General features: G+C 35.1%; 1 protein-coding gene across 3 annotated transcripts in view; it reads right to left on the bottom strand.

Moving 5' to 3' along the window:
* col5a1 (procollagen, type V, alpha 1) overlaps window positions 1-26216 on the bottom strand; it is a 166544-nt gene that overhangs the window by 53609 nt on the left and 86719 nt on the right. For all 3 annotated transcript variants that reach the window (XM_088615466.1, XM_088615467.1, XM_088615465.1), the window contains exons 10-20: window positions 18194-18235; window positions 17422-17484; window positions 14362-14436; window positions 9134-9226; window positions 8704-8760; window positions 7324-7377; window positions 6816-6869; window positions 5033-5086; window positions 4011-4064; window positions 1165-1218; window positions 103-147 (exon numbers count right to left, since the gene is read on the bottom strand). In XM_088615466.1, the coding sequence (XP_088471592.1) occupies window positions 103-147; window positions 1165-1218; window positions 4011-4064; window positions 5033-5086; window positions 6816-6869; window positions 7324-7377; window positions 8704-8760; window positions 9134-9226; window positions 14362-14436; window positions 17422-17484; window positions 18194-18235 (645 nt within the window). The remainder of the gene's footprint in view (window positions 1-102; window positions 148-1164; window positions 1219-4010; window positions 4065-5032; window positions 5087-6815; window positions 6870-7323; window positions 7378-8703; window positions 8761-9133; window positions 9227-14361; window positions 14437-17421; window positions 17485-18193; window positions 18236-26216) is intronic.

The following is a 26216-nucleotide window of genomic DNA, read 5'->3' on the forward strand; positions in this document are numbered from 1 at the left end:
GAACACACATTTGAGCAAGAGTTTCATTTCCGAAAAGACCTACTGTATGCAGAGCTACCCAGATCACAATAAGGTGGTCAAAGAGGAACATAAAAGACTCACAGGTTCACCGGGCAGCCCTCTTGGTCCAACCTCACCATCATCTCCCTAAGAATATGAATAATATTTTTACACGGTAGGCACAAGGCATTTCCTCTTGTGTTCATAATGTTTAAACAAAGATTATTAATTGCCACAGGTAAGATAAAATTATTTCCAGAAAAAGTTAAACATACATTTTTAACATATGCCACACATACATCATAATTATCAAATATGATACTTTAATTTAAGTAAATTGGTCTAATGTTTTTTTTGTGCTAGTGGAATATGTCAGTGTAACATACATTAGGACAGAAACAAAACAAATGTGAAACGGCACTTCCCTTTGATATGGTAAACATATGCTGATCTTTCAAAGACACAGGTAAGTTTCATTTTGACACATTATATCTTTATATTAGAATAATTAAAATCTGTGCAGTCTTTCCATGTGTACTGTAGGTCTAGCTTCAGCCTTCTACAAGGCTGGGTGGACACTGGGATATCCTTATATGCTGTAAGGCACTGTTTCAATTAGTCCAATTCACTATTGCACCAGTTCTGTCAATGTGGTCAGCCACTGTCTCCCAATTCCAGAAATTTATTAGCCTCCTTTTACTTGTTTTTTTTTTCTAAGCTCCTATCTCTAATGGTTTTTCCACCTTTGCTTTTTTAAAAAATGTGGTACACATTAGTTTAAAAAAACAGCATTGTTTTTCTTGTTGTCTTGTCAAAGCTGTATATTTACCAAGTACTGAATCTACTGTGTTGTCAGCTGATCACATTACATCATCAAGAGTAGCAAAAAAAAAACAAAAAGTGTTTGAGATCTATGAAGACTTTAGGGAAATCACTGTATGGAAAGAGAGAGAGGAACAGAGCAACACAGAGGGGCAAACCAATACAAATTGGACTGGGATCAATTTACAGTGGCAATATTTCTTGGTCATCTGATTACAACTAAACGAATCACAGGATGCAAGCAGCACCTGGTTTTGAAACAGCCTGGGGGACAATTATTTGTATGTAACATGGGGCAGGGTGTCTCTAGGTTTATAGGAGGGCAAGGTGTTACACACTTACCCTTTCACCATCATCTCCTGGAGGGCCAGGCGGACCCAGAGGACCGGGATCCCCCTGAAACAAGAATGCAGCATTCAGTGTCAGACACAAGCACACCCTGATCATAAACCAAAACAAAGGCCTGGTAATAGAAACTGTGAGAATCCGGAGAAAAAAAAGTCTGGGTCCCATTTTTCTTTCATAATCCGTCACCACAAAATCAGCAACATATGGTTTTGGAAAAACCTCAGTCCCACTGTACTAAAAACAAAAGCCCATGTTCCTAATATTGTTATACACCAACAACACCCACATATTAATGTCCACGATCCTTAATTTTTTTAAGTGATTCTATATGGTAGCATAATAGTTGCCATATGTTACATATTGGATGTGAAATTGTAGTAGCTTGACACTAAATCGAATGTAAAGTGTCTACCAATCAGCACTAAAAATTTCTCAGCAGGAGGTAACATCTCATTTTCACATGCCAGACAAGGAGCCTCACTAGGCTTCATTTGGCTGGCTAGCTGCATTAGGATCACAGAATAGAATGAATTTTAGTGGTATAATGATGACAGACATGTGGAATTTAACCTTTAAAACCATAAATACAGTCTAGTATAACAAAAGCATGCATGAACTACCTTAACTAATGCAGACCTCTATCATCAAATGAATTACAGTTCTGTTACCTCTTCCAACTACTGTACTTGTGTGCAAATTTTAAAAGACTACCAAAATATGCAAACTGCACCAGATTATGGGCTAAATGTTTACTGCCATCTAAGATGAGGACAATTAAACTATCAGACCTGTGTCCGCAGCTGCATATGAATTTCCTTTGTAAATTAAACAAATATATGTTTTGTGTTATCAGTGTACAAAAGGTTTCTTTCATTCATTGAATGCTTAACCAACATTTATGTCTGTTGCGTTTGAACTGTCCCCTCAGATAACAGCATTTTTTTATAATTTAGACAGCAATAAAAATGAAATGTATGTAAATTAAGTACTGGCTTGAGGGAAATTTGTGAAAACATAAATACATTTTAACTGAGATGACTCTGGAATGCCTTGTAAATATATTTACAATTTCCTAAGATAATATGAATTTTACATAATTCAAAAATTAGGAAAATAAATAAATTAAATCAAGGTCCCAGCATGTTTTCACTTAAGTTTTAGCACACCATGTTTTTTACTGGCAGACCAGGAAACCTCAAGAATTCTAATATAAAGTGACAATAACACCAAGTGCACAATATATTTATCATCTAGGAAAAACCCAAATAGAAGGTATGCAAGACTTATTTAGGAGAAATAAGATAGTCTGGTAAATTTTAGAAAGTCTTATATCATACGTGTTATTAACTTTTTTTACCACGACTGATAACATATACTGTATGAAGGAATATAATATGAATATATAAAGGAATAACTGATAATACTGTATGCAGTGAAAAAATTAAACTTCTTATATTGTTACTGTAAGATGTGTTCTGGGTGATCCTTTATTTTCCAGTTTGTTATTTGTCTTGTAGATTAGCAAGTCTCAAAGCAGAACATTGCTTCTGGAAAGTTTTTTTTTTTTACATGAGGATGTCTATCCATGTGGCACATGACCAAAGGCATAATGCCTCACTAAGCAGTGTTTTGGCACAGCTCAAAGCTAAATTGCTAGATCTGTAAAGTATATTTTCTAGCAATCAGCTTTTTTTTTTACAACAGATGTATGATAGGTTAATGACCAAGGCAAAAACATCATACAGATCGAACAAGAGGGAACCATTCTGAACACACATACTGTATCATGATAAGCAGCACGATAAAAAGATACAAAACAGAAAACTTTATTCCAAGTGAACACTTAACACAGCCAATGTATTGTTCTTTGTTGCTTCACATCAAACAGTGAATATGACCCTACACTCTTAATGTTCATTAAGTCTCATGGCAAGAACAACACTCACACTGACATGCCATTTGACAATGGCCTACAATTGTCATTAATAAACACCTTTTTTTATTAAACATTATTCGTTCTGCATTTTAAAGTGGAATGTTAATTAAATTAGTACCAAAATGCTGGTGCTGACAACACCAAACAACACCCTGTGAAATTTCCCACTCCTAAAATTTGTCCAGTCTTTCTGCTTACACTTGTGCTTTCACATATCATGAGAAAGCTTAAAGTTATCTCATTCAAACTGCCTGAGCAAAGGTTTCTAAAACTGCACTTTCAAGGTATACCAATAAGAAAATGTTGTTATCTCTACTCTATATTTTCAGTCAACAACAGTGTCAACAGCATAAAAAGTTCACAGCAAACATTATGCTACTTGTATTTTTTCATTTAGTTGAATATTTGAAAAAAATAACCTTGGTGTTTAGCAGAAAAGCAGAAAGAATGTTTATTTCAAAAGTTATTATTCTGTACCGAATTATCATTTGCATAAATATATCTGGAACTCACACATTGTATATTGTAGCATAATGCAAGTCCCTCACACCTGAAGCATCAGACATAAAATACTTTAGTTCAGTTTATTTGTCATATGCACAAGTGCAATGGAATGCTTATTTCATATACCTGGATAGGTCAGGGCCTCACTGTCTTTATGTAGCTTGTTTATCATTTGTTACTTTAAAAACACTCATTTTCTAATCATTAGCACATGGTTATAAAGCACAGAACTTTACCCAACCACTAATACAGTAAATTGCTCTGGGCTTCATTCAAGCGCTTCTTTATCCACATACAGTACAAGGTATTAGTTCATAGTGAGAAATATCTGAAACAAAAGAAACTAAGATGTGGATATTTTATGGATCATTCACGAAAAAATTAAGAAAGAATGGCTTACTCTGTGCCCCTTTTCACCAGGTAATCCTGCCAGTCCATCAAAGCCTCGGTCACCCTTTTTAAAGAGAAACATCAGTTCACTTTTATTTCGTATTGAAATGCCACAAGGGAATTGCTACAGGCACGCTAATTGTAACACGTTCACACCTGTACATAACCATTACAATGCTGAGGTAATTTTAATCATAGCCCAAATGAACTTTGATGTTGATAAATTAAATAAGAAAGAAGAGGAAAATAAATGCAAATTTAACACATATGCCACACCCATGATATTTGGATTTGTGTGGTCAGTCCTGAATGATAGAGTTACTGTTTTAATAGCTCACAGATTTAAAATGAGATGGTAATGTATTTCCAATAACACTGAAATAAGGCAGTCAACTATCACATGTGTAGTTCACATTTTTTCCCCTGCAGTTGGTTTTCCAGTCAAAGTGATGTTTTTTACCCCAATTACTTTTGCAATTACATGCTAGCAGCTGAGGATAAAGTACTGTACGTCTAGACAGCATTTTGACTCAGAATCTTGAATGTCCTAGAGTTCTGGGGTTGAGGCGAAACCAAGAAAGGAAAAATGTCCTGAACATTGAAAGACACAATAGTCTAAATATAAATATAAATTACCTTTTATTAAGCCATACAAAAAAGACAAAAGCACGGAAATGCCTAATAAGGGATAGAGATACAGTAGTATTCACCTTTGGTAAGGTTCTTAATTGATTAAAAGATTATTGTAATTTTTCAGCTTAACAATAAAAGTAATAGTCTGCATGATTGTTAAGAAACCTATTAAAGAAACCTTGTGTTAAAACATGTTATTGTCATGTTTGTCGGCTTCTAAATGACTTTTAAAATAATAAAAATGACAGAAATATTTTTAAATGAAAATGAAATAATGAGAGTCAGCCATTTTTAGAAGACAGCATCATATACAGAAATCAATAAGGTGTGCAAATGATATTCTTTTGGATGAGGGAACTCACTATGGTTTAATTTTCAAAGAAAATAATTTCAAATTACCTTTGCGCCAGTTTGTCCAGGCATTCCTCTAGCTCCGTCAGCACCCGCACGACCCTTTAGACAATATTTCAATTAATTCAGCAAGCAACTATTAAGATAATATTGTAATTACTTCTATTTTAATACAATATTTTTAAAACAAGTTTGATTTGCTTATATACTGTAGTTTCTCAGTCATAGAGGTTTGGGCCACCTTTCAAATTGATCACCTGGGAACTAAATTCCTTACTGTCAATCTTGCTTTACATGAGCGCTAATTGTTATTGAATTACTAGCACAAAAATGTGTAGATTCAAACGACTGGAGCCATGTTATAAAATTAATTTAATATGATATGGCATCAAGCCATACCTGTTCATGAATGTTAAATATTATTCTTCGAAATTTTCAGCCCTTATTTCTTTGTTCCAAAGGGGTTATTTTCTATTTGTAGTTCATGTTTACCATATTTTATTTTTTATTTTCCTAGTGTGGATCCGGCAAACTCATTTCTTCTCAGCACTGTCTCTGGCATTCCACAAAGAAATGCTTTTATTATACTACTGTATAACGTGAAACAAGTTTATGTCAAAACGAATCCTCAATTTTCAAATAGCTTTGTAAAATTTAGTTATAAGCAATAAGTTTGAAGCTATAAGATTTTGCCTTATTATTTAGATAATGTGGCTCTTGGCTGGATTTACTCCATACACGATCTTAGATGTACCGTATTTCATGACTTCTGTTCCTTGCTTGTTTGGCTAATATATTCTCAAAACCAGTAAACTGCAGCAACATGAACAAGCTACTTTGTAATAACAAAAGAAATAACAAAGAACTGTCGAACAAGATAGACTTTTATCCTTCAACATTGTAAACAGGAATCAAGAAATAGATGTTTGATTATCTTGAAGACATCTATATCTAATTCTTCAGGAATAAAACCCAGTCATTTAGAAAATTGTTATCATCATCATCCCCACACCCCATAGAAACACTGTTAAGTTCCACCTAGCTCATTTCATATATATACACTTTATGAATGTTATTACCATATTTGTAACTAAAACATTATTAACCACTAACACCTCTACAAAAAGTTATTTGTGGGTGTTACAAAAAATTGTTAAATATATTTTTTAGCCAAGTAGAATTCCCATTTTATCTTTTCACATCATGACTACACTGACCTTTCTATCTGCATCTTTTCAAAGGGATTTAAATATTTATATCCCACATTCACATCCCTCTGCCCATTTTCATATTCACTTTCATTTGTCTTCCCTGCACTACCCTTTTGCCTCACATTGCTTCTCTTTATTGTCCCACAAAACTAAAGAACGCTCCATGATCAGAACATTGGGCTTTTTCTATATATTCTTTAGCATGCCTGTAGCTTCCACCTGTTCCTTTATAATTCAAACACTAACACAGCTCCTATCTATAACTATATATATATAACTATAGATAATGTAGTCCAGGGTAAGAAACCTTAGCTATTGAAATTTAATTGTTTTAAGTGAATCCTTAATTACCCAAAGAGATCTTCCGCACCTATGTCAATTATGCACTCAAGGGTCAATTAAGAATGTAATTAGAAGAATCAAAGTCTAGTAATAACTTGTACTGGAAGAGCAAGCCCAGCTAAGAATGGCATAGGCTGGAAGGCAACAGTATTTTTTATATAACCACCAATTAGGAAAAGCCTAGAGAAAATATAAAGTGGATATCTGCGGTCAGCCTCATTAAGATATAAGATATAGGCAGCGACCTTAGGATGAAAAGGAAAAACAAAATAACTCACCCTTCTTCCAGGTTTTCCAGATGGCCCAGGAGGCCCCACAGGACCACGTGGTCCCTACAACAGAAATTACACTGGGTGTGTCAGGAGGAAGGAATAGGCATTGACCTGCTACATGCTGTATCTAAATGCACTAAATTCAAAAACTTAAGAAAGAAATTTGCATAATTAATATTTATACACAACAAAAGGGGAATTAAACTCTATAGAGTGAATGTACTTAAGAACTCTGAGGCTAGTAATGTACCGTATCTTCATTGTGAAACATACAAACCTATCTTGATATTTTTTCAAAAATAATTTTTGATCTCAGATACACTACTGCTTGGAATCAATGCCGCCAAACTATAAAAATTACAGATAATATGATTCAGAAACAGCTGAAAGACACAGCATACACACATACCTGTAGTTGTAAATCGGACATGCAAAGCAAACAAACAATTGGTCACACATTTGGTTGTATCTTTAGCAATAGACAGCAGGAATAAGCTACTGTATATAGCCATACCTGCGGACCACTCTCTCCAGATTCACCCTTCAATCCAGATACACCCGGTGGACCCTAGAAAGACAGTAAAACATTATTGCAGCATGGTGTTGGAGCACTGGTTAATTTTAACATTTGAAACTGCCAAACAAGTCAATCGCATTGATCCAGTTTTAATATTTTGAAGGCCTCAATCAACTCTCACTTCTGACAAAGTCAATTAGATTTGCCTATGTCAATTTTTAAACTAATATTATTTAAAAAATATATGAGCAAATCATAACTTGCTGTTTTGCATGATGTTTTGGAATACAGTAAGGTTTCAACATTCATGGATTTAACATTAGCTGATTAGATTATTCACGATCAAAGGTCACCAGGATAGAGTTTGTGATGCGATGTAAAAATTAAATTGTGTGGGACAGAGCTGTGAGGCTGTAAGGTGAATTTCAAATCTCATGAGCCAGGTGAAATACCATATTTGCGCTAGTGAGTAAACCTCATCTTACCCTTCTGCCCCAAAGTACAAAGTACCTATGAAACAAGTCCAGAAAGATTTCGGTAGCTTCCTAAGCCAATAGACAGCCAATAAATTGGCAAGAGGTTCTTATTTTTGCTGTGTAATACCCTGGGGTTTTCAAACAGGGACAGCAAGCCTGGCCTTATCATGTGACCATCACACGGTCCACCTTAAATCCTTATGCCTGCTTCTCTAACTTTGAAATGCATTCCTGAAAGATATATTTTCTGTCAGAACAAGGTAATTTCATCTAGACTTGGCCCTATGATTAGGCAATGTCTCCTTTCCTGTCAACTTGGTGTTATGGAGAAAAGTGCACTTCTTGAAATTACATTAATTATTTATTTTTATTTTTTATTTATGCCAAAAGTGAAATGACATTTATTTGGAAGCTTTTGCTCTCTTATTTACTCAATACTTTATGGGAAAACAATTATTACGAGCTAACTTGTACAAGTTATTACAAGCTCCAGAGTTATTATTGAATTTAAACTTTTGCAAGGGTTTTAAACACCTAACCCGCTCCAATGTTAAGATAAGATAAGATCACTCTATTAGCCATATACAATTTCTTACATTAGGAATTTGTATTTTCGCATACTCCAGCTTGCTCTCTATTAGACATACAGTACAGGCACACAGATGGGGAGAGAAAAGCTTGAGGTCAGAGCACAGGGTCAGCCACTTATTCGGCGCCCCTGGAGCAGCTGGGGTTAAGGGCCTTGCTCATGGGCCCAACAGAGTAGGATTCCTCTGCTGGCTGTGGGATTTGAACCGGCAACCTTCCAGCCTCAGGATCCTTAGCCACAGAGCCACCGTGTTGACACCTGTTGTACTATGTGACAATCAGAGTAATAATGAATAGATTTTCCCTTACTTACCAGAGGACCAGGCCTTCCTGTTAGGCCCATGGGACCAGTTGGACCCCTCATTGCGAGCTGTAGAGAATCAAGAATTCCATTAATATGCAAAAAAAAAAGGATATCAAAGCAAGCCTGTGATTAAAAAATATATGCCATACTGAATCTCAACAAAACAAAAGAAAAAATAAACAAAAACAGACTGCAATGCTAATTCTACTTAAAACATCACAGGGTAACAGTCCATCATTAATTTAAAGATTTAAATTATATATGTTTAGTTTTATGAGGTGTTGGAATCTTTATTTATAAACTTAATAATATACAGTGGTATTCTGTGACTGTGACTAAAAGCAAGCAGGAGGACACGTATGTATGTTCCTTTACTGTATATTGTGTCATCAGTTTGAAAATGTGTAAGTTTTCTGTAGAAAAGCATTTGCACACTTACTCTTGCCTGCTGCATTATAGCTTGCATCTGGGCTTCCTGTGCAGACACAACAGGGCCTTTCTGCCCAGCGTCTCCACCTGCGCTGAACCGAAACTTAAGGAAAACATCAACAGAATAGTCATTTACATGCATTTTACAGACAGACAACAATAGTTGATGAAAAATCAGACAACTGGGTCAAGTCTTGATTGTCTTGATTGTCAGATCCATTACGTATAAAAACAACAGGATTGTTTCTCTAAATATGATTAAACTTTGTAAGATAAAAGAATCATCTGCTTAAGGTTGCTTGCTCCTTGGATACATACAATATTTTTCCATTAAAGAAACAAGGTCATATTGCCGTCTTTGTTGGTTTTGTTCTAAATAAAAGCTTTGTACTAAAAATACTAATTCATATTTTTTCAAAAGTTCTCAGGCTCTTTATTTACAATGATTTCTTATATTGTGCCAGTCATGTGGCTTTGTGTAGAAAGCAGGGTATTAAAAAGTAATAAAAATAATAATAAAATGAAGAAAGTATTTTCCTATTACCTTTGACATTTTCTTTAAATATGTTTGAATTTGTCATATCCTAAACACCTGCTTGTTTCTGAAACATGATAATACTGTACTCAGAAACAGTTGCTGTCCACAGTACTTTTAAAATGAAGTGGTGCTGCCACCCAATGGCTGAAACTGAGCGTTACAATTCAAGCATGACAATAACACAGTATTGGTAGCATTTTGTGTTAACAACATGAATACATTTACACCTTTAGATATAAATGGGTGTTGTGTGCCTAATAATGTTTTAGTCTTATTAAACTTTATAGATACTACAAAATACCACTTCTAAACCGAACACCAGAAACTTAAGTTTCATGAAAAACAAACTTAGAAAAGCAAAATCTACAGCTTACAATGACAAGTGTTGTCCTGTCTCAAAGGCTATTTGAAATTTACAAATGCTTCAAGTTGCCCATTTTGGAATGCTATCTGTGTCATTAGTCATTAAATGAAACACAGCTTAATAAGGTTTTGCAAACCATTTATGGAACTAATTAAACTTAACATACAGTATGCATCTGTCAGGTGCTAATGGGGTAATCATCCATGACTGCATTTGCTGCCAGAACTGTATAATACTAAACTCAGGGCACTGTACTGTAATTTGTTATGAATGAGAACACAGGGGTCAAATGAAGCTCAATTCCAGGAAAATAATTTTCCCTAATCTTATTTTTTCCTGGAAATACATTCACTTTTGTATTTGCATCACTTATTTTGGAACACAGAACATAAGAAAGGTTTCAAATAATAGCAGACCATTTACTGTTTTTTCTATGTAGTTCCCTGTGTAGTCTGTTCCTTTACAAAATAGTCAAACTGAGGTTACAATCAAAACAAATCACAGATAATGCCGAAGCTATAAGAAAACATTTTTTTTTTAATGTTTCTTTATTAGCCTTATACAATTTCTTGCATTAGGAATTTGTCTTTTCACATACCACAGCTTTTCTCCATGGAGACACAGACAGGGAGAAGCTTGGGGTCAGAGCGCAGGGTCTGCCATTGTACAGCGCCCCTGGAGCAATTAGGGTTAAGGGCCTTGCTCAGGGGCCCAACGGAGTAGGATTCCTCTGCCAGCCGCAGGATTTGAACCGGCAACCTTCCAGTCACAGGCGCATATCCTTAGCCACAGAGCCACCACTCCGCCCTGTAGTTTTATAGTGTGAATTATGAAGTGTTTTATTATGAAGTTAGATCTATGTTAATAATAATAATAACATATTATATTATTATATTATAATCAGAATCCTGATTCTACACAGGGGGGTGGTAAAATTGTTTCTTTTTTGTGAAACAACAAAGGAAAAAACAAGTAGTGATGTTTTTGTTATTTCATGTTCCCTTGTTTGGGTAGATGCCTCTCACAAGGCTGGCCACTGATTACTCCACAATGAATCCTAGGTCTAAATAAGCATAGCTCATTACAATAAAAGATAATCCAAATGCTTTCACTAGCTTTCTAGCTATTTGTGTAGCTTCACTCTTGGCTTCATTTGCACATTATAGAAAAACAAGTTGCTCACACTATAAAACAGTTGGGAACGAGACAGAAAAAAACAGATACTTCTCAAATTTGTAAAAACATCAGCAGCAACAACTGTGATTCAAGCAGAAAGGACAAGGCAGAATGATGGCACTTTCATTATTTTGTAGTTTATGATGCACAAATAAATTATTTTCCTATATAAAGCAAACATACGTTTTTGACTTTCTTTAAGATATCTGCTGACAAATAAGTCTTTAAAAAAATGATGCTTGAGTATGTGAGCTTGCAAGCAAAAGTACTGATGGCAAGATGTGCAATTATCATTTGTAATCCAGCAACATTTGAAAACCTTTAAAGGGTTTTAATACTTTTGCAAGGCACTGTACATGAACATTAAAAATTTGCACTTTGGTCAGAAAGTAGTTTTTCATGGCATGTTTTCGTCATTGAGATATTTAAGCTACGCAATAATAAATTATTTGTCCTTGTGTGGTTAAAATGTGTATTTAATCAAATTAAGTTTCTCTAGAAACAGAGCAAAACATGAGGAACCTGATCAACAATTCTGAACAATATTGCACCTTATGTTACATACTGTATACTGTATCCATGCAGACTTAAAACAGGGTCTGGGTACTAAGCACAGTGAATGGATATTTTAGATTTATTTTTCATGAGGACTACATTCATACTTTTTAACTGATTTCCTTAATCCTTCACTTGTTTTGTATTCTGTGAAATAATTTAAATATTAATACTTTTAGAAGTAATTAACATTAGTATTTTCATAGAATTACACAAAATAACACTTAGGCAACTTTCAACCCTAACCATTGCACACTCCATCTTTACTCTATTCTTTAACATTCTGCAAATTTAATTTCCTAAAGTCATGAAATCTTCTGCTCTGGAAATCCTGATTCTCCTAAATTATATCTCACATACAACACTATGTCCTTTTAAAACATATTATGATTGATATCATATATATATTTTGATATATTTTGATATATTTTACAGTACACCCTAAATTCTACCCCACCCTCCCCTTTGAGAATGGCTCTACTGTTTCTATAAATGCTGTAGTTCCAGAATGTATCATAATTGTAATTCACTTTACTGAAACCTTTTATAACCTACCCTTGATTTGATAGAAAAAAGATGCAAGAGGGAGAAATTTATCCTTCAAGAATGAGTGGCATTGAAATAAGTTCTGGCCTTCTATATCTTGAAATATGGCTGCTTTGAGGAAAAATATGGAATGGGTGTAATTGCCACAGACAGGCTTGGGAGTTGTTTGGAGCTTGGATATGCGTTTTTTCTTCAGCATGCTCTGTGAGAGCAGACCAGGAAACAGCAGTTTCTAACAGAACATTTGAATTGATTTTTTGTGCACTGTACTAAAAAGCAAAATACATTTTCCATTTGTCATTTTGTCCTTATAATGAATCCCTTATAAGTGTGAAAAAGGGTCTGGCTTTCTTTAAAAAGAATGTGTATTTCACAATTTCACACTTCAAAAGGGTCAGACATTCTTCACATTTTAGAAGATTGCTATGTTAGAACTGTTTGTGGATCAATTCAATAATTCTAATGAATTTAATAAGAACTGATGCCTTGGGTCTCATGCATTCCTCTAAATTGCTATGATAACAGAAATATACTTGAAATATACTTTATCTGACCAGGCAAACAAGCCTGAAGAAAGGACCATCTTGAAGTGATTAAAATGAGTAGTAAAGCCATATACATTTAATTAATGTCTAATCACTGCAGCAACTATGTTTTGTATTTCCACCACAATCTCTGATTGTATGCCAGCATCTAATCTACCCCTGTCCCCCCCAAATAGCTCACACACAAAACAAAACCTTTTAAAATGTAAATACATTAGCAATGGAAAATTACGTAACTGCTGGAAATTAATATTAATGTAAAATTGTATGTACATGTTTAGAGCACACTGTAGTACAGTACATGTTTTTGGAAGAGCAGTGCCTCTTAAAACTGAGCTATTTCCATTGATAAACCCCCACAAGAAGCTGAGAACCAAAGATAATTTTCCTTTCCTGGACAGTAGTTTACTTTTCAGTTATCTGAAAAGCCGGACTGGCTTAATAGTTGGGAGTGGTAACAAAGGATCAGGAGTTTAACATCAACAACTTCCATGTCATCAGCAAAATTCCCAATTTTACAACTGCTAGTACAAGTAAATTGAAATGCACCCAGCTCGAATACTTTGTATATTTGATTTTCCTTGCAGCATCTCTATCAATCTTTTTATTTTGGCAATCAGCGCTAAATATTACAGAAAACAAAGAAGAAATATGAATAAGAAGTTTTGCCACAGGAATAAATACGTCTATTAATGTGACAGTGGACTGATGTGCATGGTACTCATTACATATTTTCCTCATATGGCACACTAGCAAAAGATTTGGCACCAACTCTGTAGCCCTGGATCCTGGAAAGGAGCTCATAATGGCACACTAATCCAAAATATCAGTCAGGTTACCTCATGTTTCTGTGCAAACCTTAAGTTCCTATATAGGATTTTGTTTTGTTTTTTAACTCATTTAAACATTGAATACATTTTTTAAATTCTACTGATCATTTTGGTTTAGCTTCTTTGTAGATTTAAGTATTTCAAACATTGCAATTAAGGTGAACTTCTACATACATTTTGACCTTTAAAGCCAATGCACTTTGTCTTGCTTTATTGCCTATGCAGCATGCAACAGTAAGGAAGATTACTTACTGCTAAATAGTAAGAAAATTAGGGAGTTTTTCCTCCTACATTGATTTTCTCAATACTGCACGTAGGGAATAAATGTATTACAAATTGTTATATTTTTAAATGGCTTTCTTTTTTGATCAAATAAGTGGTTTAACACTTGAAAGCACTAGTATAAAATTTAATAGGACCAGTAGATGGCACTACTATATTGGAAAGGGATATAAGGATGTGAAAATTTGTTTTTTGTACAGAATACCATCACTTTGTCATTTGCTTTAGTAACATCATTTTTAAATTCTTTTTTTTTATATTTTTGTTGTATCTTAAGAAAATTATGCCTCTTAACTAGAGAATGATGAATATGTGTCCTACAGTATTTCCTTTCTTTATACAGTACAGTCATGTACTAAAACAGTATGGTTCTACAAAATCTGATTTAATCTGTGTACTTACAGGAAGCATCAGGACAGTCCCTGGGGGTCCTGGTAATCCATCAGCACCTGGAAGGCCAGGTCGACCAGCAGGACCCTATCAAAAGCAACATAAAAAATGATAAACTTATTAATGGTTGAGTATTTAGATAGTCACTTGTTTTTTATTATACAGCAAAATTAAAATTTACTAACAAATGCAACTTTTTATTTCACACTAGTTCAGTTATTATTTAGTTAAAACGATCAACAGCTAGCTTTTTAGGCTGATATCCACACATACTGTACAAACATACAGAATATCTAGTGTTCCATTTAAGCCTATGTTACATAAGTATAAGAACAATTACAAATATATATTTATAAATATGTAATAAAAGCAACTGAATTTAGATGCTTTGTGAGTGTTAAACGTCTTTTTTAAAGGCTTGAATTATTGGAAAAGAATAAATATACTTTCAATGCTTTTTTAACAAAATATATCTCGTTAGGTTTTGAGACACTAGGAGCCAGCAGCCATGTCACCCTGCAACTTACAACTGACAACCCACTGAAACTAAGCAGGTGTGAGCCTGGTCAGTACCTGGATAGGAGACCTCCTGCTGGAAGAGGTGTTAGTGAGGCCAGGAGGGGGCGCTCACCCTGCAGTCCATGTGGGAGCTAATGCCCCAGTATAGTGACGGGGACACCATACTGTAAAACGAGTGCCATCTTTCGGATGAGACGTAAAACCGAGGTCCTGACTCTCTGTGGTCATTAAAAATCCCAGGGTGTTTCTCGAAAAGAGTAGGGGTGTAACCCTGGCGTCCTAGCCAAATTTCCCATGCCTCCTTATAATCCCCCTCTATGAATTGGCTACATTACTTTGTTCTCCTCCCCCCCCCCCTCCGACGGCAGGTGGAGCAATGCGCCGGTTGGAGTATTCTCGGTCACATTTAATGGCAACGTCAGCTCAAAGATTTGGTTCAAACCACCAAATGGAGACTGGCGTGCCAACAAGCGGACCCTGCTGATGCGGGATTAACACTAGGATGAGAGAGAGGTTTTGAGACACTAGGACAAATTCACTAAAATAATATAATCTCTCTATAGCATTTCATTTAGCGAGGTAAATTTCTCTGTAATTTTAAGGTTTTACAAACTTTTTGAAAATTAACTGAATTAATTGAAAAAACTTTATGATTTAAATATGGTGGTGAAATAAAAAACAGATATACTGTACTTGTTTGGAGGCACAAAGCCTTTATACAGTCTTCAGTGCCATTCTTTTAAAAACAGAATTGCAATGATTAATGGCATGTTTAAAAACAGAACAAAGAAGTACAATCACTGTAACTGGAGAAAAAAAAATAGAATAATGGCTATCAGGTTTTTTGTATATGATTTTATTAAATTTTGTTAATTACTGAACACATTTTATGAAGGTCCTACATTCTGTTTATAGTTTTAATATCAGACAAAAAAGACTAAAGATAAGTACTTGCTCTTGAAATGCCTCAGAAGATAGGAGTACATGGTAATGAAATAGTAAAGTGGGTTTTTCAGAGATTTAGGGATATCACAAACACTATAAAGGATGATGCAGCTGAGTTTCCTTTAAAGTAATATAAACTTATTATTGTTCTGGGAAACCTATCAATCATACATCTTGCAGCTCTGAGTGGGAGGAAGATAGTCTTTTTTTTCCAAAGGGCCTCACACAAAATATCCCAAAACTGAAAGGAGGAACTCTTTTTTAGGCTCTGTTTCCAGCATTATTTGAAATACCCGTGGGAAAGTGGTATCTGGCAGAAAGATTTAGCCCTAGAAAAAAAGTATACAGTCAAGGTGACCTAAAACCAATGCCAGGTCAAAAATATAAAGAAGATGCAATCAAATTAGTATGAAACCCCTTGTCATTTGCCTAATGTGTTTCTTCATATTACATTCTACTGTGCAATGTCACAGAAATATTAATCATTTTAGTTTTATTAATTGAGGGTTTTGGATTTTCAGCTAGTGAAGGACCTACATCCTGTAAATTACAAATTACATTCATTAGGTTTTAGTTCATGGCTCTATATCGGAGAACAACACAGCTGGGTTCCAGGAGTATCACATGCTTCTGTCAACTTTGCCAGAAACCAGCTCCAGACCCTTTTCCTGACCTTCAATACCTTCAGAGGACTAAATGGGTTTCTCACTGGGAAATCACATGCCTTTAATATCGCTAACCAAAATTAGCAAGAAAGCAATGATTACTAAAAATAAAGTGTAAATTAAACGCGACATAAATTAAGAAATGTAATATTACAGACAATACTGTATGTTACAATGAAAGCACCCTTGAAACTGAAAGGGCCATCTGAAAAAGAACCCTGCATTAAAAATTGAATAAAAAATATCTCTTTTGTAGCAGAAATGTATTCACATCATCCATAGTATGGTATTTAGAGCTTAATATCCCAAACTATACGAATGATTCCTGAGAGAAAACCTAACCACAAAGAAAAAAGCATGTACCATTATTATTTTATCTGACTGACAAAATTAAGTAAATAATACTACACCAGAATTATGAACAAAATCTTTGTAATCTATTTACAAGTTTTAATTTTATTTTTATTTGTGGAAAAAACTATCTCTCTACAACAATCAACATAGAAGCTAAGACACAACTGCTTGTCGAAAATATTTCCTCCCAGCTTACAGTGTCTTGTGGCCTTTACCCCTCCAATATCTCTTAATTCATACAGTAATTAAGGGAATGGAACATGATGTTACCCTTAGGTCAATTTATGTTTTGAATAACCAGTGTCAAAATGACAGTATTAATTAAATCACTGCAAACATCAGATGGCACTGGTGAAGACGCTTGTAGAAAGACAGAGGAATGCTGCTTAACATTCCTGGCCAAAAGGCACTACAATTAATATTTCATAATGAGAAATGAATTACAATGATCATCATTATTCCAGCTGAATGGGCTATTCAAGCCATAAACTATGAGTGTTAAAAGTTTGCCTGATATTTATTGAGTGCTATTTGACAGAACTGAAAACCTAATCGTGTCGCCGCTTATGTCTAAGTGTTTTCCACTTACTCTTTCTCCTGGATCTCCAGAGGTGCCAGGGGGACCAGGCAGACCTGGGGGGCCTGGAAGACCCTGTGATCAAAAGAAGGGAAATTATACCTGTAAATTGTACTAAGTTAATAAAATTTGACTACGGGGAAAATGACATTTTAGTTTCCTGCTCTGTTAATGGATAGATTATGTCTGTGATGAGGAAGAAGGCAGCCAAGGGGTTCTTACATACAAACATATAAACTTTTCTCTTTTCATACAAAGATTTTGTTAGAAAAAGTTACAGAAGTTTTCCTACCACATAATTATAGAGTGTTACTCTAACAAAAACATAGTACTTGTAATCTAAGCTAAAACACACTATTTAAAACAAATATATTCTGACATCTTTGCTCATTTTTCTACAACATCTATTTTACAACTGTGCTCCAATACTTCCCTATATTGTGCATGTACAATGCACTGTATCATACCAAGATAAATATAATCATTAATTACTATATTTCAGTTACTTTCTTCCTCCAGGGAAGCATTAGCAAAGGATAAAAAATTAAACACTTAAATAGTAAATTCACTTTCAACCTTTCAAATGCTTTTGTGTTGCCATGACAAAAGAGTGAGTGAAACTTATCAAATTTCTAATAATTACAACTGTAGAGAGGCAGAAAAGTGCACAGCATTTAATATGGAATGAATAAAAGAGAGAAACAAAAAGAGAGCACAGCTGTATGCAAATGAATTACTGATTTCCTTTGGCCAATTCCTCTAGGGAACCAGGCAAGGCACTTACTGTGGGGCCTTCAGGACCTGGTGGACCTTCTACAAGCATTCCCTGTAAGAGAAGAGAACAAAGAAAGTTCATATAAATTTTAGATTTGACAAATGATAAATGCAATTAATCTTTTAGGGGGTGTCGGAAAAAATCAAATGCATCAGATTACTCCTTTTTGAAAAGGTGAGTAGAAATGATCCAAGGGACGACGTACGATGTACTATACTGATGTACTGTACCAGAGTTCTGCTGGATTCTACTGCACCTGTTGCTTTATTCAGTGCCAATCCTGCACAAGTTCTGTGATAAGAGGCAGGCATGGAAAACTAAATACCTGAGAGTGTGAACTATTTGGGAAAAATAAATCAGGTCGGTACAGGAATATTACTTTATTAATGAAATTATACTTAGATCAGGGACTAAATAATATATGGTATGTTAATTTTAGTAATATGTGAATGACCAGGGAAATTATGAAACAATGACTAGAATTTAAGCTCTGAAATATGTTAGTCATACCATGCAAATGAAGATTAGTAGACTAAAATTTTTCTTAAAATTTCACAGTAAATACCAAAATCCATGTTTTGCTTAGGATATGTATTTACATGCTGAAATGGTAAACAACTAAATTATTTAGTTTAAAAATGACTTTTGTTTAAATACAATTTTCTAAAAGTTCCTGAAAATGTCTTTCCCATATATTAGAAGATGGCTTTCAAGCTCTTCTCATATAGTGCAGCTTTCTCTATTGCAGACAAAAATCTTAACATGGTCATGTTGTTGAAAAGTCCTGTTTGAGATTTTTAAAAAAGAAGCTGAATTGGAAGCATTGTATGGAATTGGAACTATGCTAAATCATCCTCCACTGAAGCACACCCATCACTCAGTGAAGGATCCGTCACTACAATTCCAGCTAGATTAGAGCTTTTACTCGTGTAATTGTCATCTCACAAAAAGCCAACAGTTTACCTGAAATAACTACAGAAATGATTCCATGAGATCTTCCTTTCAAATGGTTAAGTGAGACAGTTTTCACAGTAATATTGGAAAGTTCTATTACAGCTGTTGGTACCAAGCAGAATATGCACTCTGTATCACTCTGTGGAAACCCATATTGTAAAACATGGCAAAATGTCTTTGCATTGAGGAATTTGAATTGCAAAGTACTTGTTGTTGTTTCTGATAATGCTCCAAACAGTTTGTTGAAACTACCTGCTAAGGTCAAGATTTTTCATGTACAGAGCACACTTGACCACTTTGAGAAGTGTAGCTTCTTCAAGTTCATTTAAGGTACATATAAGTGGCTACTGTATATAAAGATGTATCATTGCATGAAAGAAAGATGTACAGTGTATACAGTCTACTCTAAAGTGACAGGTTACCATTCAGGATTCCATCAAAAAGTGTAGATGAAATGAAATGCAAGAGCTCACAGATACCTGACTCTATCTGAGCTCTACATCTGTTGGGGCACAGAATGGTTAAAAATGGGAACAGGTCAGACAGGCAGAGGGAAGGAGGAGGGATGAAACTTTTACCTGTCCTGGATAAAGCAGTTAGAAAATAGGTGGATTTACACCTGTTAAAAGCGTTCCAATTTGAATGCGATATGGAAGATATTATTCATAATAAATTACCTTGGACAGTCTGTCTGTAAACTAAAAAATGTATATAGAGGAGACATGTTGTGTATCGCCTCTTTTTACACTTGGAAGAACATTCCAATGTTAATGCGACACAAAAGATATTATTAATAACCTTTTAAATCTGAAGCCGTTAACCCTACTTCACACCTGCATGTCAAGATCACGGTTTCAAAATAAAAAAATCAATCAAACCTTAGATTGAATGAGAATGTCATGATTGTTTTGCAAGGATGTGAATGTTGAACATTTTGTGATATTTAGAAATATCAACAAATCCAATATACAGTAGTGTCGATAATATTTATTATCAGTAATAACGACAGTAGTGCCAGTACAGTAGCAGTTTGAAATTATTCGTTGTTATTAATCAATCACTTAGCTTTGAACATGTTGTGATATTTAGAAATATAAAAAATGTCAATATAGTGTCCATAATATTTGCTATTTTAGATTTTCAAAGAATTTTTTATTTGTTAAAAGAAAACTATTTTCAGCTGGGTTCGAACCCCTGAACCTGAACCCCAGATCCTGTGCAGGAAAATTTGGCATTGTAGCAAGGACTTGTCTTAGTGTACTAGGCATTACAAAATGTTTGCTGCTGTATCTGTCCAATCACCCAATTTTTAAACTGCACTATGATCACATACCACTCATTTACATCGCACTACTTACGTTTTGATTTGCAAAATTCCAATTCAGTTTTGTTTTACCGAATATTGTTTAAAGAATTCAACATACAAATAATGCATTCATACAACTACAAGCTATTGTTTAGTGTAGCAGATTAAGAAGTTTTTTCCAAATAGTGAAAACAATAATACATAGCACCCTTCCATTTCATTCAGTACTAGTAATTAGCATAATCCAGTATGAGTATTGATTACACATGAGACAATTTAAATAACATAATTGTGTTATACATGATCAGAGTTAACTGTATCGTGATATAGTAATGGATGTGAATATAACACAACATATAGCCTTCTGAAACACAAATGTCGATAGCCTCTGCTGGAGCTACAGAGATGTGTGGGAAAATATCACATCTTAAGGTTTACAGAATGCTTGAGGAAAAGGAAGAATTCAGATGTACAGTAATAGTTAGCTGAGATACTGGCTTCATAGGCTATAGATAGCACACCTATCTTTAAAGTTGAATAAGATTTACAGAAGATGCTGTGCCATATGACACCTCTATAGAGTTTTCATTTCAAGAAAAAAATTGAGAATTGCATTTTTATAACTAGTCTTCTAGTCATTCACAACAAACATTATGTTGCATCTATTTTTAAAGGGGAACTGCCATGATAGTTTTATATTTTGGGGTTTAAAATAATCAGCATTAATGACTACATTTCTAAACACAATATCCTATTTCTATCACAAAACAGACAAAATTTCCAAGTATGTGCAAAGCCATATTCTGCGATTCAGAATGAGGCAGCAAGACTTCCAGTGACGTGTTGCAGCCGTACTACGTTGTAAACAATAGGCTTGTGAATACTGTACGTTTCTTTTAATCCAATGGAAATTTTACAATTAGTCGTAAAAACAATCTTGATGGAAGTGCAAGGAAATCTATTTGACCCCAAATATAAGCAAGATGAAATGGATCATAAAGCCAGTGAGGAAGAAGCAACGAAACAAAGACAAGAGAAAAAAAAGACATGCGTCTCCTTGATTTCAATATCCGACTACGAATACAACAATTATGATTTTCGTCTGAGGGATCTTGATGCGTGGTGTAATTATCAAAATTCCAAACTTATTTTCAAGAGTCCATCTTAATTTACAGTGGACAACAAGGTAGTAGTAGTAGAAGGTAGTAGTAATAATAATTATTATTATAATAATAATAATAATAATAATAATAATAATAATAATAATAATAATAATAATAATAGGGACTCCATTGCGACAGCAGTATTAGTGTGCCAATACGATCACCACACATCAGTTATCAGTGGGGAGGAGAACAGAGTGATGAAGCCAGTACATAGATGGGAATTATTAGGAGGCCATGATTTGTAAAGGAACAAGTAATAGGTTTATTCCATGCTAAAAAGAGATGAAAGAAAACACGTTTCGGCCATGGGGCCTTCTTCAGGTGGCAGTAAGCAAAGGTAATGTAGCGGGAGAACAAAAGCTGGGAGAGAGGAGGAGCAAGGGGCAGGAGCAGGGGACAGAAAGAGAGGCCAATCAGGAGGTGTGAAGTCAGGATAGGTGAAGAGAGGTGTGAAATGAAACCTACAATGAATAGAGAGAATTTAGAAGAAAAGTAGTCTGTCATTAAGAGAAGGGGGAAGTTGTGATCCTAGCTGCAGGATAATTTTAGTTTCGGTAGTCTTTCTGATGTATGAGTTGGAAAACCGTCTTTGAGAACACAGACGGAGAGATTAGTGTTTTCCTGCTACATTACCTTTGCTTACTGCCCTGTCTTTCTCACACCTAAGAAGGCCCCACGGCCGAAACATTGTGTTTTCTTTCTTCTCTTTTCAGCATGGAATAAACCTCTTACTTGTTCCTTTGCAGCCTACGCATGCTGACACAGCTACCCACCTGAACTATGATTTGTAAAGGCCAATGGGAAATTTAGTCAAGATGCTGGGGTTACACCCTTCTCTTTTTGAGAAACGCCTTGGGATTTTTAATGACCACAGAGAGTCAGAACCTTGATGTTATGTCTCATCCGAAGGACTTGTTACAGTGTATTGTACCCATCACTATACTGGGGCATTAGTACCCACACAGACAGTAGGGTGAGCCCCCCCTGCTGACACCTCTAATTTCTCTTCCTGCAACAACCTAAATTTTCCCAGGAGGTCTCCCATCCAGGTACTGCCCAGGCTCACACCTCCATCAGCGGGCTGCCAGTTGCCAGTTGCAAATTGCAGGGCAATGTGTCTGCTGGCAAGGTAGCTCTTTAATTCTTTGACATATATATATAAGAAATTTGAGTAAGCAGCTGCATCAGAACGCGTAGGCCGCAAATGAATGGTGTGGCACAGCAGAGCGTATTTTTTACTCTAAAAATCGTCTTCTATGAATTAGCTTCATTACTCTTGCTCTCCTCCCCACTGATAGCTGATGTGTGGTGAGCGTTCTGGCGCACTATGGCTGCCGTCGCATCATCCAGGTGGATGCTGCACATTGGTAGTGGTGGATTGGAGCCCCCATTACCTGTAACGCGTTTTGAGTGGAGTGTCCAGAAAAGCGATTATTATTATTATAAAAGCTCCGCTGTAAGCCCACCGTTATTTTTTCCTATACTTCAATAGCCCTTAATAATGCATTAGCGACTGCTAAAGGTGCCTTTCTCTGCTCCTCAGCAAACATTATTCTTTTTTCTTGCGCAGCGCATTATTCTTTTTATTTTTCTTTTTGCTCTCAGAGCATCTGCGCAAGCGCTTTTCAAGCGATATTTTTCCTTCTTTTTTGCTCTCTGGGCATATTAAAAAGTAGCCCTTTAAGCTTGCCACGCTGCTCTCAGTGCCAGTGCCTCTGTCTACCTCAGGAACACATTGACTTAAATCGGCATTAGCTGTGGCTCCAAGAACCAATGGGTAAAGGTTTATTCCGAGCTGAAAGGAGAAAAAGAGATAAAAAGTTTCCATGTGAATGAAGAAGGTACATGCGAAGGAAGCCCCACAGCTGAAACATTGTCTCTTTTTTTCCCTGTGAGCTTGGAATAAATCTTTACCCGTTCCTTTGTGGAAAGATTATTTTAGAATTTCTTCGAGTTATAAGAGCATAAGAGTTACTAAAATACTGTACAATACATCATCAATTTCCTGCCATATTGTCAAAGATCAATCGGAGTACTTACTGGAATTGCTGAGGATGTCATTTCAAATTTTGAGTATGCAAAAATATTTCTATACTATCTGAAAATAATGTAAACTAACTGTGCTGCGCTCTATTGCAACAGAAATAGATCAAGAAATTATGTAGTAGACCAAGCGAATGTTACTATTGTATTACTTTATATTTAAAATTATGAAACCGACACATTCAAGGCGTTTTCATGTTTTTAGATGCTTTATTTTTAAATGAGTACAACTGAATTAAACATGTCAACTTCAAGATGATTTTGCAGACAAATTTAACTCAGTTTGCAGATTACATTGGGACATTTCTGGGCTACCTCACAGCCTGTACTTATTTACTTATACATCGCTCTGAATGCTGTCTAGAAACTTGTTGATCAGACCAACATCAGTGCCTATCTTAATTACCCATCCCTTGGCCAGTTGATGGAAGGAAACAGTCTGACTTTCTGCTTATCTGATTATCTATTTTTTCTGTGACCACTACTGTACAGGCAAATGCTCGACATTGAGGCATCATTTAAAATATATAAAAAATGATCAAAGTTGTTCAGAGACCGAGTTTCCTTTTGCGTTTCAAGGGACTAGTGAGCACAGCGACAATTATTCAATTCAATTTATTTTTATATAGCGCCTTTCACAACAAGGTTGCCCCAAGGCGCTTAACAATACAATTGACAATACATTTTGTCAATACAGAACAGAAGACTAATTATGGTACCAAACAGAACAATTATGGGAACTCTTGCTCTCATTTGTGCATTTTGCCAAAACATGGCAGCGTTACGGTATTTTCACAAAGCTCACCAATTTGTGCTTAATTTAATATTTGTCTAATTTTGCCATACCATCAATGATTTTACTTTGTTATCGAGATTTTAAAATGCAAACAGCTAAAGTTGTATGAAAATGAGGCTTGTGAATGTTCATACAGTATACGCCTTTTGTTACACCACGTGTCTCAGCTGCTCTATGCAAGTATAGTATACAGGTACTGTGTTCGACACATAATTCCCATTTAAAAAAATATATTTAGGAGTACATCAACTCACATTTAAAAAAATCTCATTGCAATCCTTTCTTGAAAAGGTTTCATATGATTGTTCATTGTCATGTCGATCCCTGTAAAATCAGTAAGATGGAAGCAACCATGACAAGCAGTATTTAAGTATTAGTAATTTAGAGGAAATATACCTCAGGCAGCACAGTGGCATAGTGCTTAGCTTTTGCTACCTTGGTTGCAGTACTGGGTCCCTGGGTTCAATTCTGACCTGTTGTGCTACAAATGTTTAGTTTCTGTGTTCTCCCCATGTTCATTTGGGTCTCTTCCAGGTCTTCTGGTATTCTCACACAGACCAAAGACATACTGGAACGTTTATTGGTTTCTGAAAAAAGCTGGTCCTGGTGTGAGTGTGTGTCTATGTCTGTGTCTTCCTTGCACTGGACCAGTGTGGCAACCAGCATATACCCTATTTTGGCACCTGTTACTGGCTGAAATATCCTCTAGCTCACCTGTGACCCTGAATTGGATGAAGTGGTTAGATAATTAATGGATGGAATATAAAACACAAAAAATACATAAATCGAAAAATGAATGTACTATAGAAAGCCATTTTCTTTTGGAATAAAGTTTTAAATGAGGGTCTGGAAAAACCCTAATCTCACCGACTTCCACTTACCTATGTTTAAATAGTATGTTTCTATCTTATCCGCTTGTACATTTAATTTCATATGCATCCCTCCACCCCATTTTGTCCTTGCAGCAGCACTTTGGCTCATCCTTCACAAATGTGGGGGGTGGGTGACACCAAATTGTTAGGGACAGGTTACAATTTCCAAATACAACTGCTGTATTTCACAATTTGTAATTGGAGACATGTCATTTCAAGTAATCAATTTCGTTTTTTAGTTTACAATATAAAGAAATAATATACCAAAAATGAATACAAATGACAATTTGTTGCTTAGATGCAATCCTATGGTAGTACCAAATAACAAACAGTTTAGTGCTCAGCATTATGGAGACATTACTGAGCATGTCTTAATAATATCTTTATTATAGAATTTAAAATTCACGGTGACACTTAATTACTGTGTCTGATTGTACACAGTTTCGATCAAGACTCTGTCAAAGGTTTTTATTAACAATCTCTCAGATAAGCTTTTTAAGTAATCCTAGCTTTACTTAATACTGTAACTGAAAACAGGAAAGATTTTGTTTTCGGCACCATATTGTTTGGAATTCCTCAACAAAACCTAAGAACAATTAATTAAAAGCATTCCTAGAGAGTATGGGAGAAGGTTATGAAAGCCTCTGAACATAAAGTTGGCTACAGTATATATACTGTAGAGTCAATAGACAGGCTGGTTGTGTGTGTGTTGTCAGTATTATGTTATTTTAATTAGTTAATTTAATTAGTTTTAATTAAAGAGTGGACGCTATTTATTTCTGAGTTTAGAAAATAAAATAATATATTATTTCAGTCCATATAGCTGCGGCAATTATGGGTATAAACTAAATATATTGTTAAGTATTGAGACAGTGGTGAATCTACATGGCATGGT

The sequence above is a fragment of the Lepisosteus platostomus genome, chromosome 21, assembly GCF_059453375.1.
Source record: "Lepisosteus platostomus isolate fLepPlt1 chromosome 21, fLepPlt1.hap1, whole genome shotgun sequence".
Taxonomy (NCBI): domain Eukaryota; kingdom Metazoa; phylum Chordata; class Actinopteri; order Semionotiformes; family Lepisosteidae; genus Lepisosteus; species Lepisosteus platostomus.